The sequence below is a fragment of the Apodemus sylvaticus genome, chromosome 1, assembly GCF_947179515.1.
Source record: "Apodemus sylvaticus chromosome 1, mApoSyl1.1, whole genome shotgun sequence".
Lineage (NCBI taxonomy): Eukaryota > Metazoa > Chordata > Mammalia > Rodentia > Muridae > Apodemus > Apodemus sylvaticus.
In genome coordinates this window covers 171726481-171741295 of record NC_067472.1, presented here as the reverse complement: position 1 = coordinate 171741295, position 14815 = coordinate 171726481, and the positions used below count along the sequence as shown (strand labels likewise).

Sequence of the window (14815 nt, the reverse complement as noted above, 5' to 3'; positions counted from 1 at the left end):
AATTTAGAAAGTTTAATGAAGAGGAAAGCAAGACCATTGCCCTGGGGAGCAAGACTGGAATCAAGGCCACCTGAGACAACACAGCAAGCCTCAGAAACCTTTTCTTAAAAGGCTGAGGATGCAGCTGTTCTAGAATTCACAGGCCTTCCCAGGGAGAGCCCTCTACACACAAGGAAAACATGAATTAAGAAATATCTCTTTAAGAACACATGGACTGGTCTGGAACTCTGGCGCATGAGTAGGAGTGGACTACCTTGTCTATCCTCACTGGGAGAGGATGAGCCTAATCCTGGAGAGACTTGGTGCCCCAGGGAAGAGGGATAGGATTAGGGGAGTCTAGGCAGGAGTGGGGCTGGGCAGGGGAGGAGGAGCACCATCTCAGAGGCAAAGGAGAGGGATGCAGTGAAGAAGTTTAGAAAGAAGACTGAGAATGGAGACATTTGGAATGTAAGTAAACAAAACACTTTAAAAATGAAGAGAAATATCTCTTTAGTAAAAGCATGCATCCAGCACTGGGTAATGCTCAAAGAGGAGCCAGCCTAGAACACACCTTGCAGTCCACAGCTGCCATCATCCTTAAGTCTCTCTTATGTTCAGCCTCCAGGTTACACTTTGAACCATTTAAATAGAGGCAGAAGATTGCAAGTGTAGCCACTTAGACAGAGGGGAGATTTACACAGCAAGGACATCCACAGAAGTGTTTCTTAAGTACACCAGAGACCTGAAACAGTGACACAGTCCTAAGGGATCATCCCAAAGGATGAAAAGGACCAGAAAAGTAGAAAGGACAAAAGTTGGGGTGGGGAGTTGCAGCACCAGCTATATCTCATGCCAAGTAAGCTTCTTAAGAGTATCGTCTTTTATACTGCTTCCTGGAGGAGAAGAGTACGACTTGTATAAAGTCAACAGAAGGTTTTACACAATGGGATAAACTCGGAGGAGTCTAAAACAGTGCTGTACGGCTTAATATTGGACTGCTACCCACGGCAAGAGGTAACGTTTACAACTTTCTGACATTAGCTCCAAATATGTCTTACATCAAAATGTTAAAACAAAGTGCAAAAATTGTAGAAGATGCTGTAGAAACAGGTATTTCTGTTTTTGCCATCTTGCCAAGAATGTTTCAACACTCAAGCCCATGTTACAAATCCTTGAGCAGATGCAGCCCCAGAGCAAAGTTATTCAGAGGCCACTTCCAGGCTCAGGGAGCGGCTAAGACCACGAACAACCTCACAGGTACTCAAGTTTAGCTGCGGTTCCCACCCAGCCCCAGGGAGGACTCGCCACACTCGCTCCTGTGGTTCAATCGCCCGCCCCTTCCCTTGGGAAGCAGCTGCCATACACTCACCATATCGCGGGTCCAGAGCGCGCCTGAACTCCCCTCACAGCACACAGCGGCGGCACGCAGAGCAGGACACAGGAACCACTCAAGTCTCCCAGCTACAACAATGAACCGGGAACGTGGTGCCCGGAAGTACCCGCCTCCACTTCTGACTGGCAGGTCAGACTAGCTCTTCTGGCCCCGCCCCCACTATCACAGGCAAGCCGCCTAGGAGAAGCTCAAACTTCTCAGTCTTGCCTACTGGGCACGCCTATGACTTCAGAAAGATAACCACTGGTTATCAACTGGGATCTACTAGACAACACCAGAATGTGATCTGAAAACTGCTTGAGTGCAGTTGAGCTAGTGGATTACAGAGTGTGTGGGTCACAAGTGTCCTGGGGTGTGTGAGACATTCCCAGTGGTTGCAGAGGCCACAGTCAGAGTGTTACCCACCTTCCCTTTCCCAGGATCTAATAAACTAGCAGGACTTCAACTTGCCCTCACCTCCTTAGAGATCAGGGAAGAGAGTCACCACCTTTGGCCTGGGCTTCACACACAAGTTAGAGATAAGAGAACCAGGTCTGACCCCAAGGTTGTGGCATGTATGTGATATCCTTGCAAGCAGGAGGACAAGGCAGCAGGATGGGGACAGTTAGAGACCACTGGAGTCCAAGTCGGGATGTGAGTGTGTGTGTGTGTGTGTGTCCATGCCCACTCAAGTACTGAAGGCTTCACCTTTCTCTCTCCCTGCCCAACCCTCCTTCTCCCTCTCCTCTTTCTCTTCTCTCCTCTCCTCTGTATCCTCTCCTCTCTCAACCCCTCTGTCTTCTTTTTCTGGGCTGTCTCTCCATCTCTCCCTCTCCTGCATTCCTTTTTCTCCTTTTCCCTTTTTCCTTTCTGTTCCATGTCCTCCCCTACAACATTCTTGACTCCCCTTCCCCTCCTCCTATACCCCTACCCCTCCCATCCTCCCCAGTCCCTGATAAGGTGGGTCACTTTTGGACTAAGTGGGCTTCAAATTTGCTATGGAGTGCAGGGTGACTTTGAACTCCTGCCTCCTGTGTCTATCTCCCACAGACTAGCATTGCTACTGAGCGTCACCTGACCATTTTGTTCTGTACAGAGCCATATTAGGGTGTCATATCACAAGGCAGGAACTTGACATTGGCAAAGGACAAGGGCTTCCTGCGGGAATCTGACCTTAGGGCATGATAGGGAAGTAAGTTACAGCAGGAATTTTTACCCTAAGGTGGAGTGCTCTAAGTGAACCGGACATTGCTCAAGGTGAACTTCCCCTAGCCTTTGTTGAGCAGGGAATCCTGTGTAGGTTAGGATCCTGCTCCACCTAGGGTGGAGTGCTCAGAGAGAAGGTGAAATTCATTGTTCCTCCAGATCTACAAATTTCTGAATTAAGCAGGTGACCCACCCAGCTGCCTGAGCAAGGACTTCCCCCCCCCCACCCCAACTCAGCCTGGAGTCTGGGGAGAGGGGCTTGGCCTGCCTTTTTATCTTGGGAGAGATGCATTAAAAGTTGAGATTTGAACCAGAAGCCATGTCTGTTTTCTCTTGCCACCTTGTTTCTATTCCCATCTCTCTTCCACAGAATCCACCCTTAGAATGTAGCTACAGACCCTATATTTTTCATCTCTCTTTCCTTAGCCACTGGAGAGATGAAGCCCAGCACCTCAACCAGTGAGTGCTATGACAAAGTTTCTAGAGGAAAGGAAATGGGACTCAGGTGAAGAGCAAGCTGGTCAGGAGGAGCATTGGCTAATGCACGCAAAATGCTGTTTGCTGTATGGAATACCACTGCTTAGTAAATGAGGAAGGGGAGCGGTTGTGGACCCCTAACTCTTTCTAGTCTCTGAGATGAGGCCATCTCTTCCATCTGTTTAGGAAGCATTTCACCAGCAATGACTTTGAAATCAGATGTCCCCCGGGAAGGGAGAAATTTGGCCAAGTATACCTGGCTTGGCTCAAGGAAAATCATTTCATTGTGGCCCTGAAGGTCCTCTTCAAGTCTGAGATAGAGAAGGAGGGATTGGAGTAGCAACTTCACAGGGAAGTAGAGATCCAGGCACACCCACAGAAAGTGTGGTTTATGTGGAACTCAGAGATGCCCTTCTCCAGCCCTTACTTCCCTCTTGCTGCCCTGACCTCTCTCCTGGTTTTGGAAACACCAGTTTCAAGTATATACCCATGTGCAGTTCAGAAGTCAACCTCCAGTTGAGGGCCACCTGATGGTACCTGGTGAGTTCCAGGACAGTCAGGATTACACAGTGAGACTATGCCTCAAAGGTAATCAATTTTATTTTATACCTACTTATGTGTTTGTTTGCTTATTTTAGTTTTGATTTTGGTTATTTGGGGACAAGGATTCTCTGTATAACCCTGGCTGTCCTGGAATTCACTCTGTAGATCTGGCACGCTGCTCTTGAACTCCCAGATTTGTCTACATCTGCCTTTGGGGTGCTGAAATTAAAGTCTTGCCCTGCAGTCAATTTTTTAAGTTATGGGGTGTAGTGTCAGGGTACTGGGGAGCAAACTCAGTCCCCAGGCTTCTGCACATTGACTGAGGCACACCCATGCTCACAAACATATAAAAAAACAATAAATGAAGGGAAATTGGTATATAAGGAGAGATGATATTTGTGTAGAACTGAGGAGTTCTCTGTAGAGTACTCAGTTTATCATCTTTATATTTTTGGTATATCTTTACAAAGTCTTTACATTGATTTTTGGAAAATGTCACACACACACACACACACACACACACACACACACACACACTCTAGTCTACATTTTACATAGAAAGAATGTCAGTCTCACTCAGTCCCCAAATCCTCCTGTGCTGTGTGTGTTGTTGCTTGATGGGTCTAAAGCCAGGCTTGGGGACCCATGCCAACAACCTTAAGTACTCAGGAGGTTCAGGCAGGATAAATTCAGTTCAAGGCCAACCTAGCCAATTCATCTAGATTGTCGCTAATTAAAACAATTTCAAGTAATAAAACAATTTCAAGTAACAATAACAATATGTATGTCTAAGCTATGACTCTAGGTCTGTGACCTTATTTTAGACAGAGACTAAGAAAACCTCGTTGGCGAGGGAGTGATCAGTTTGTAATCAGAGAAAGAACTACATTACCCAGAAGGAATAGCCCAAGAGTCTTGTGGCTGGCTCCTCAAATGAAATGCTGGTGCTTGTGGTTCTACAGTCTCCATTCTATGACTTCATCCTTGTGCTACTGTTCAGTCCATGCCCACTGTGGGAATCTTTCATTTTTTATTAGATATATTCCCAATTCATATTTCAAATGTTGTCCCCCTTCCTGGTGTCTCCCCCCCAAAAAAATCCCCTAACAAATGTCCCCTATCCCTGCCCACCAATCCACCCACCCATCCCTGCCCTTCACTCCCCTACACTGGAGCATCCAGCCCTCTCAGGACCAAGGGCCCCTCCTCCCATCGATGTCCAACAAGACCATCCTCTGCTGCATATGCATTTGGAGCCATGGGTCCCTCCATGTGTGCTCTTTGGCTGGTAGTTCAATCCCTGGGAGTTCTGGGGCACTTGGTGGTTCAAATTTTTGTTCCTCCTATGGCACTGCAAACCCCTCAGTTCCCTGGGTCCTTTCTCCAGCTCCTCCATTGGGGACCCTGTGCTCAGTTCAATGGTTGGCTGAGAGTGTCCCCCTCTATATTTGTCATGCAATGGCAGAGCCTCCCAGGTAACAGCTATATCAGGCTCCTATCAGCAAGCACCTGTTGGCATCCACAATAGTGTCTGTGTTTTGTAACTGTATCTAGGATGGATCCCTAGGTGGGACAGTCTGGGGATGGTCCTTCCTCGAGTATCTGCTCCACACTTTGTCTCTGTATCTCCTCCTGTGGGTATCCTGTTCCCCCTTCTAAGAAGGAACAGAGTATCCATACTTTGTTCTTCCTTGTTCTTGAGCTTCATCTGGTCTGTGAATTGTATCCTGGGTACTCCAAGCCACTGGGTTAATATCTGATAGCCTTTTCAACAAATGGTGCTGGTTCAACTGGTGGTTGGCATGCAGAAAAATGCAAATTGATCCATTCTTATCTCCTTGTACAAAGCTCAAGTTCAAGTGGATCAAGGACCTCCACACAAAACCAGATACACCGAATCTAATAGAAGAGAAAGTGGGGAAAAACCTGGAGCACATGGGCACAGGGGAAAGTTCCCTGAACAGAACACCAGTAGTTTATGCTCTAAGATCAAGAATTGACAAATGTGACATCATAAAATTACAAAAGCTTCTATAAGGCAAAGGACACTGTCAATGGGACAAAATGGCAAGCAACAGATTGGGAAAAGATTTTTTACCAATCCTACATCTGACAGAGGGCTAATATCCAATATATACAAAGAACTCAAGAAGTTAGACTCCAGAGAACTAAATAACCCAAATAAAAAAAAATGTGGTACAGAGTTAAACACAGAATTCTCTACTGATGGGTACCAGATCTCTGAGAAAGACCTAAAGAAATGTTCAGTATTCTTAATCATCAGGGAAATGCAATTCAAAACAACCATGAGTTTCAAACTCACACCAGTCAGAATAACCAAGTTCAAAAACTCAGGGGACCGCAAATGCTGGAAAGGATGTAGAGAAAGAGGAACACTCCTCCTTTGCAGGTGGGATTGCAAGCTGCTAAAACCACTCTGGAAATCAGTTTGCCGATTCCTCAGAAAATTGGACATAGCACTACCTAAAGACCCAGATATACTACTCCTGTGCATATACCCAGAAGATGCTCCAACATGTAATAAGGACACACCTCCACTATGTTCATAGAAGCCTTATTTACAATAGCCAGAAGATGGAAAGAACCCAGGTGTTTCGAATGGATACAGAAAATGTGGTACATTTACACAATGGAGTACTACTCAGCTATTAAAAACAGAGAATTCATGAAATTCTTAGGCAAATGGATGGAGCTAGAAAATATCATCCTGAGTGAGGTAACCCAATCACAAAAGAACACACAAGGCATGCACTCCCTGATAAGTGGATATTAGCCTAAGAGCTCAGAATACCCAAGATACAACTCACAGAACACATGAAGCTCAAGAAGAAAGAAGACCAAAGTGTGGATACTTTGATCATTGTTGGAATGTGAATCAAAATACCCATGGCTCACAATCAACCAATAGACTGAGCATAGGGTCCCCAATGGAGCAGCTAGAGACAGGTCCCTTGCATGCTATAATTGCTGCTGATTTATCACATTTACCATTAACTGGGTCTTGGGGCTTTGAAAACGTGGTGTGGCACTTTGTAAGATACATATTTTCAGTTTCCATCCTGATCATTCCTTGTACTCTTTCCTCATTTTGTGGCGATTTGGGCTGGGAAACTTCTTTCAGCATCAAGTGTAAGTTTCTGATGCTATCAATCTTATTGCTTATAGGTCAACAGGGCTGAAGTGATAAACTTTGGATCAGCTATTCACAACTTACTACTTTGACATGGTCATGGCCCCTAAGAGGGATAAACCTGGCTGTTTATCCACAAGCTCCAACTTTGATGACAGCCTGATAACTATGTCTAGGTTCTGTCATGGAGGATATAATGCCACATTCTGATCTCCACTGGAGCCTGTCAGGCATTTGGTACATGGTGGCAAAACTTTAAATACCTTAATTAAATTGATTTTAATTTAGAAAATAATGTATAAAGAGAAACTTTTTTACACTATGCAATCACACACACACACACACACACACACACACACACATTTCTGGTGTGCTCTAGAATGCCAGAAGATTGCATCAGATGTCTTGAACCTGGAAATACAATTAGCTCTGAGCTATGTGATACAGGCACTAGAACCCAAACTTGGGTTTCCAATAGGCGAAGGACTATTCATCAAATTGTCCACCTCTCCAATGTGTACTTGTGATGCAGAAGATGAAGATGCCCAATTGCTCCTGTGCCCTGTCACTCAAAGGTCATGAAAGTCCCTCTAGACTGTAGAAGGATTCAGTAGATTGAATCTGTCCTCTGTGAATGGACCCTCTCTCTACATTGCTTACTTTCATGGATAACACAATTCTTTATATGTAAAGTTTTTTGGTTTTGTTTTTGTTTTTTTGGATTTAGGTTCCCCACCCCCACCCACCCCACTCCCCCAATCACCCCCCCCACCCCCCCCACCCTCACCCCCACCCCCACCCCACCCCCCCCCACCCCACCCCCCCCACCCCCCACCCCCCACCCCCCCCCCCCCCCCCCCCCGAGACAGGGTGTAGCTGTATAGCCCTGGCTGTCCTGGAACTCACTCTGTAGACCAGGCCTCAAACTCAGAAATCTGCCTGCCTCTGCCTCCCAGAGTCTGGGATTAGAGGCGTACACCACCACCACCCAGCTAGATGTAAAGTTTTTAAAAAGGTTTTGTTTGGCTTTGGTGTCTACATCTGTCTGAGTCAGGTGGGTGGAACCTCTCCTAGATTCCTGCCTGCAATCATAACAGACATTAACAGTGCCAGGAATCTGTGCTTACCCATGGCATGGCTCTCAAGTTGGGCCCTTATTGGTTGTCCAATCCCTCAGTCCCTGCTCAATCCCTGAATTTCTTGTAGACAGGATAAGTTTTGGGTTGAAAGATTTATGGATGGGTTGGTGTCCCTATTGCTTCACCAGGGTTCCTACCTGGCCACAGGAGGCAGGCTCCCCAGGATCCATATCCCCAATGCTGTGAGTCTCATCTAAGGACACCCCCATTGATTCTTGTCTGCTTCCCAGAGTGCTGGGATTACAGGCGTGGGCCACCACCTCCCATCTGAGATATGTTTTTTATATGGCTTAACTTTGACGAAGAGAATGAAAGTATAAAATATGGTATAAAAAGAAAATAAAAGATTAAAAAAATATAAAAAGTACCATCAATGTTTTGATGAATAGTAATATTTCCTGACATTCAATAATAACTTTCAATTATCAAATCACTTCATATATTCTCTATAATTGAGTTATTTTCTTTCCTTTGTTAATTTAACTATTTAAAATGTTGGAGCTGTGTTTATTCACTCCTGTTCCATGGTGTGTATATATATATATAGAGAGAAAGAGATAGATAGATATATAGATAGATATGTGTGTGTATGTTGTGTATACACACACACACACACACACGCACATATATATATATATATATATATATATATATTAGTTAGAGGACAACTTACACCTGTCTCTTATCTATTTCCATTATTGAATTCTAGCTATGAAACAAATGGAATTGTTTAGCTGCAAGTGAACTCATTGGCCCTTATTTAGTTTTAAATTTATTTATTTATTTATTTAGGAGTTTTTTGTTTTGTTTTGTTTTGGGGGGTTTTGGGTTTTGGGGTTTTTTTTTTGTTGTTGTTGTTTTGTTTTTTGGTTTTTTCAAGGGTTTCTCTGTGTAGCCCTGGCTGTCCTAGAACTCACTCTGTAGACCAGGCTGGCCTCGACCTCAGAAATCTACCTGTCTCTGCCTCTCAAGTGCTGGGATTAAGGTGTGTGCAACCACTGCCCTGCTAGCTTTAAATTTATTTATGCATATTCCACAGCCCAAATTTAGAAATAAGAGAAAACTGTGTAGGATTACTATGGGTCTCTCGGGATTAAACTGAGGTCATCAGGCTTAGCAGCAACCAACTTTACCCACTGAGACAATTCCCTGGCATTCAGGTCATTCATATTTCATTCAGAGAAAGTGTTATGAACAAGTGTTTACTTCTCAGAATAACCTAACACAATCTAAAACAAAGCATTACAGGATTTTCATGTGCAAATACAATTTATAATTTAACTTGTCCTGTTTCCCTCCATCCTTAGATGGAAGCATATTTATAATCTGAAGACAATAATTTGCTGAGGTAATATTACAACTAATCTTCTTTGAGCATCAGTGAGATGGCTCAGTAGGAAACAGCCACGAAGTGCAAAACTGGCAACCATCGCGATGATCATAGAAAGATGGGCAAAAGTAGACCTCACAATGTTGTCTTCCACTCTCCACATAACTGCCATGACCTAAAAGCCTGTAATCACATTAAACACACACACACACACACACACAGACACACAGAGACACACACGCCAGATTAACTAATGGGGCGATGGAGAATCATGGAAGGAGCAATAAGACATGCATATACAGATTACTACTCATTGCAGATTATTCTACGTTATTACATCAGATAGGTGAAAATGTTACTTTGCATACACACATTGTATATTTAATTTTTCTTTTTTTTTCTGGTTTTATTTTTATATTGAGAATGTTGAGTTTATTAGAAAACAGACAATATCACAATCCAAGAGTTAGATCACAATCCAATCACGAAAGGGGCCCGAAAAGAAGGTCTCTTCTGTGTATGGGTTGAAACAGTTTGAAGCCTAGACCTCTCAAGAAAAAGAAATATATATTCATGTCCTGGGTGGCAGGGCCATCAGCCAGAGATCCTTAGTGGTAAGGTTGGTTGGCTCAGCAGCAGGTGTTGCAGGGGGAGGTCCTGCAGGTGCTGAGACAGAAAGCAGGCTGGCAGCAGGGGGGGCTGCAGCAGGGAGCCTGCACTGAGATGGGCTGGCAGCAGGTGGAGGGCCAGCAGCAGGGCCTGCTGACCATAGCTGTGTAAGAGCTTGGACAGCAAGTGCTGAGGGGACAGCAGCCCTGCTGCAGGGGTCAGAGCAGATGGGGTGGGAGTAGCACCTCATGGGGGAGAGGGGAGGAGGAAGCGGAGAAGAGTGGGAGCCTGTGGCCAAGGGAGGAAGGAAGGGGCACAGAGAGCAAATGAGCTGGAACTTGGCCAGGGTGTGTCCTGAGCAGCAACAACTTCGGGAGTCCCAGATCGCCCAGCGGGGAGAATGGTGGCAGTGAGGCGCGGGCCAGCCCGGCCGCTGGCGCCCTGAGCTGGAGAGCAATGCCAGGCAGGCAGCTGCAGACCCCGGGTTCTTTCTCAGCCAAGCAGCTCGCACCCTGCCTCGGGTGCCCGCGACCCTCTTCCTGTCTGCTAGGTCTCTGCAAGCTCCTGCAGCGCCGCCTCGCCGCCGCTCCGCGCTAGGCAACTTTTGCCCCAGGCCATTCGAGGGAGAGGAGGATGCAGTGCACCCCGGGACTCTCCCTGATGCCTCTGCAGGGCGCGGGTTGGGATCTTCCTGAGCTGGCTGGTTCCCTCCGGGGCTGAGGAGGAGCCTTCCCTTCCTGTGTGAACAGCAGGCATCTGATGGCCAAGCCCTAGGGCGCTGGGGACTTGGGAGGGAAAGCCTCCCCACCTGATGCTGGGGCCTAGCTCTTTGCCCACCTGCACAAAGAGGCCCTTGAGGTCCGCAGGGAGTGATGTGGAGGCCAAAGTGTGGCGGCTAGGTCATCCTGGAGGTCTGTGGATAATGCAACTTTCTATGTTTGTTCTAAATTTAAAGTTGTCACTATTCTCTGTAAATCCCTCAGGCCCTCACCCAGGACACAGGGCCATCTGATCCTCCTCTGTAGAGTGATTCACAAGCAAGGTATCCATCCAGACTGTGAAGGAGCTGCTGGCACCCGCCTCAACCCGATGCACCCAGGCCGATATTATTATTATTATTATTATTATTATTATTATTATTATGTCCTGACCTGTATGTTATATCTGCAATAGGCTTTATGTCTATAAAGTTGTTATATTTTAATAGACATAAATGTCTGAACATCATCAGATTTACTCAGTAATTCCCCAAACAGCCATCCTCTCTAATAAATGTGCAATCCTAGAATCATCACTCTGAGAACTCAAGGCAGAAGTACATTGGAACTCCAAACATGTCTCATTTGTATGAATTATGTATGCCGCATATATATGTTTATTTTTTAAACTCTGTAAAATGAAACACACAGTCCATTGTATGGCATTGCTTTAAATTAGAATCAATAAACTGAATCTTGATTTTTAGTGTAATATATTTTATCTCTATTGATTGCCTTTTTTGTTTGCTTGTTTGTTTTTTGTTGTTGTTTTGTTTCTTTGAGACAGGGTTTCTCTGTGTACCCTGGCTGTCCTGGAACTCACTCTGTAGACCAGGCTGGTCTCAAACTCAGAAATCTGCCTGCCTCTGCCTCCCAAATGCTGGGATTAAAGGCGTGTGCCACCACCGCCCAACACCATTTTAATTTTTAAACTCCTGTGGAACCTTTTTGATTGGAACTAAATTTTTGATGTTATTATATGCTCCAGATTGGATTCATTGAAGGTTTTCTGTTTTGGTTTAAAGTTTTGGCTTTTTTTAACTTCTACTTTATAGTCTCTAATAATCTAGTACCTAGTTTTTACTCTCTTTGTTGTAACTCAACAGACCCCTCAGGGTCTGAGCTCAGGTGCACAACCCCTCAGGACACAGCTTGATGATAGATTGATACAAGAGCAAGAGGTTTATGGTTCCACATACTGGGGTTACTCAGCCATGCCACCCAGGCAGAGTGAACCCCAACAAGGAAAGCATACATCGTGTATACCCTATTTGCAAGGGGGGTCGATTACTATGAGTAATATATTTTAAATGTACAGGTCAAGAGGGAACCATGGTAGTAAGATTGTTGACAGTTTGTGGTTTTACCCAGGACTCAGTAGCAGGAGGGGCAGGAGAGTGATTCAGGGAACTGTTACTTTTATTTTGTCTTGTCTTGGTCAGAAGGGTCTGAACAGCTTGGTCACTTTGTTCCTTAAAAACTTTGTTTCTACATTCTTAGAGTCTTGTTGATAGGTTCTCAGAAAACTCTGTTCTCTAGGGGCCACCAGCAAGGGTCAGAGCAGCAGCTGCCACTGCCAGCTCCCCAGCTGGGCAGGCAGATCCAGGCATTCCTTAAAGGGGAAGCTACAGATAAAAGCTTTCTCCAGCTCACCATGGAGAGGTGCTGCTACCGGGGAAGGAACCCTGCTTGCCATATCTTCTTTCAAGTCTGTCTTAATCTGATCTCTTCCCAAAAAGGATAAACGAAACTGTAACCATTGAAATAATAGCCATTTCTATGCTATTATTATGGCTGCAAAAGACAGTCTTCTTCTCACTTGCTGTGAATTAAGATGTAGAACTCTTGGCTCCTCCACCACCATGTCTGCCTGGACACTACCTTGCTTCCCCCATGGTGATAATCGACTGAAGTTCTGAAAGTGTAAGGCAGCTCCTATTAAATCTTGTTCTTTTAAAAAGATTGCATTCACCATTGTGTCTCTTCACAGCAATGGAAACCCTAACTAAGACAACTTCTACCCAGATCAACATCAATTTACTTCTAGGCTCTCTGTCCTGTAGAAGACTGTCACAGTGTGAATGATGCTCCAAAGGCACAGGATTAAATATACAGTGCTATCTGTTACAGATTCAATATGTGTTATACATTTTAGTGTACTTAATAGATGAAGGAAATCTAGAGCTCTCAAAGAGACCCAATAAAGGGAATTATAGATGTTAAGGGCTAGGTGACACTTTTTATGTCTTTTTCCTGTTAAAACTATTAAACTGTCTATCCATAGATAGTTCCCTATGGCGTTTTTCATTTCTTGTGTTCCAAGTTAAAAGTCAACCATAATAGACTTGTTCATTCTCAGTAATCTTGTGATTTACACATCATACTTTCTCGCCACTGTTTCATGGTATGTTCTGTAAACTGGTTGATAGTTAACTCAATTATTAAATGCAAAAATGTCTGTTTTTGTAATCATTTGCTCCGTACTTCAGTCTTGAGTTAGAATATAAACAGGCTCCCCTGCATTTAATCAGGAATATTTCTTCATTCTAATTCAGAAGAGACTGAAAGTTTGGCCAGGTTGTAAAATAAAATTTGATAGTATACTTCAATGGTTGCTCCTGGTTTTAGGTACTGGAACAATATTTACTTAAATAACTTAATTCCATTTGAGATGGATTTGTACTATGGAAGGGACTATGTAGGCCAGCATGGCCTCAAATTCAAGGATATGAATTTGCTTCCAAAGTCCTGGAATTAGTAGCATGTGCTACCATCCTTAGCAATATTCATTTTTGAAATTGATCTCATGGGCATGGATGGCAAACACATGAAATGACCTTTAGATGGAACGTGTAGTTGCAATTCTTCAATGCTCCTTTTTTTTCTATGTGGTTTACATTTGTTCTTATTTTCCATAGTGTGTGTATGTGTGTGTGTGTGTGTGTGTGTGTATGTACTATGGAACACCTTTCTGAAACTCACAGTTATCTTTCTGCCTCTTGGCCCTCAGTGCTGGGATTAAAGAAATACTCTACCATACCCAGCTTGAGAAATAAGTTTTATGGTGTAAGTTGTCTATATATTTTTTTTTACAAAAATAAATTTACTCATTATATTTTGTGTATGAGTGTTTGCCTACATGGGCGTCTTTGTACTCCACTCATGACTGTTGGCCAGGAAGACCAGGCGATGTTGTAAGAATTCCTGAAGCTGGAGTTACACATAGTAATATGTGGCCTTATATACTGGGAATGAAGAAACCTGGGTGCTCTAGAAGAAATTTCAATTCTCTAAACCTCTGAGGTATTTTCCACCCCAAGTTTTCTATTTTTGATAATGTTTCTCATCCAAGGTGCTCGAGGTCACCGGGGCCAGAGTTGGGTTAAGTAGGCCCTGCAGATATGAGACAGGAAAGTGAACCACACTAAGACATGAGAATGAAATGTAGGTGCAGACTGACTTTGTCAACCTGGATCAGAATTCAAGGAGTGAAATATCACGTGGTTCATTGTCAGCATATTTAGAACATAATACAATTTGGAAAAAAGTACTATGGCAAAACTCAGTTCAATCAGTTCAATTCCAAAACCACAATAAAGCTTAATATGTGGCTACATAGAAACCCTTTTACAAAGTACATGAATACATGTGACTATGATGGTAGGTTCTGTAGATAAAATGCCTGGAATCTAATGTGGTTTCTGACTAATACCAGAGATGTCATCAGGCCATAAAGGACACGTGACATCTCCCCTAATGATTGGTAACAGTTTAGGAAGGAAAGAGTTTCAAGACAGTCATTTTGGAGAATTTGGTAAGGTATGCCTCTGTAGCAAAAGTAATGTGAGGTCTGACTACACAGAGAGCAAAAAGGTCACTGGGTCATTAAGAAAATCCTCTTCCAGCCTTTTAGGTTGAATGCAGGTATTTTACTTTCTTCATTGAGTGCAGGCCTCTGTACATACAAGCGTCCTAGTTTCCCAGGTGATCTGAGGGTACAAGGACCTTTGTGCCCCAACATCCTTTTCTTCATTAAAGTGTGAAGCTCTCTTGCAAGTGGGAGAAGTAGCTGAAGGGCCCAAGTGTGGATGCCTCAGTTCCACTAGGGAGGGAAAAGAAAGCAATCATGGTGGGGGAGGGGTCGGAGGGAAGGAGTGGCCTGGGTGGGAGAGGGGACAAGGAGGGGAAGTAGAGCACATGATCAGGTATGGGTGGAGGGGAAACAGGACTGAAGTACTGAGGACCACTAGA

At 44.3% G+C, this 14815-nt stretch overlaps 1 protein-coding gene and 1 pseudogene across 8 annotated transcripts in view; one reads left to right on the top strand and one right to left on the bottom strand.

Annotated features, from left to right (window-relative positions):
• The window catches only part of LOC127670388 (zinc finger protein 431-like), a 553459-nt gene that overhangs the window by 187533 nt on the left and 351111 nt on the right, over window positions 1–14815 (bottom strand). For 5 of the 8 annotated variants that reach the window (XM_052164736.1, XM_052164745.1, XM_052164806.1 and 2 more), the window contains exon 1: window positions 1349–1469. The exons of the other annotated variants lie outside the window; for them this stretch is intronic. Coding sequence is in view for 1 of the 5 variants with exons in the window: in XM_052164754.1 (XP_052020714.1) it covers window positions 1349–1351 (3 nt within the window). In the remaining 4 variants the exon portion in view is untranslated. Of the gene's footprint in view, window positions 1–1348; window positions 1470–14815 lie in introns of those variants that run through there. 8 annotated transcript variants of the gene reach the window in all.
• Window positions 1449–14815, top strand: part of LOC127684836 (aurora kinase C-like) — a 39800-nt pseudogene continuing 26433 nt past the window's right edge.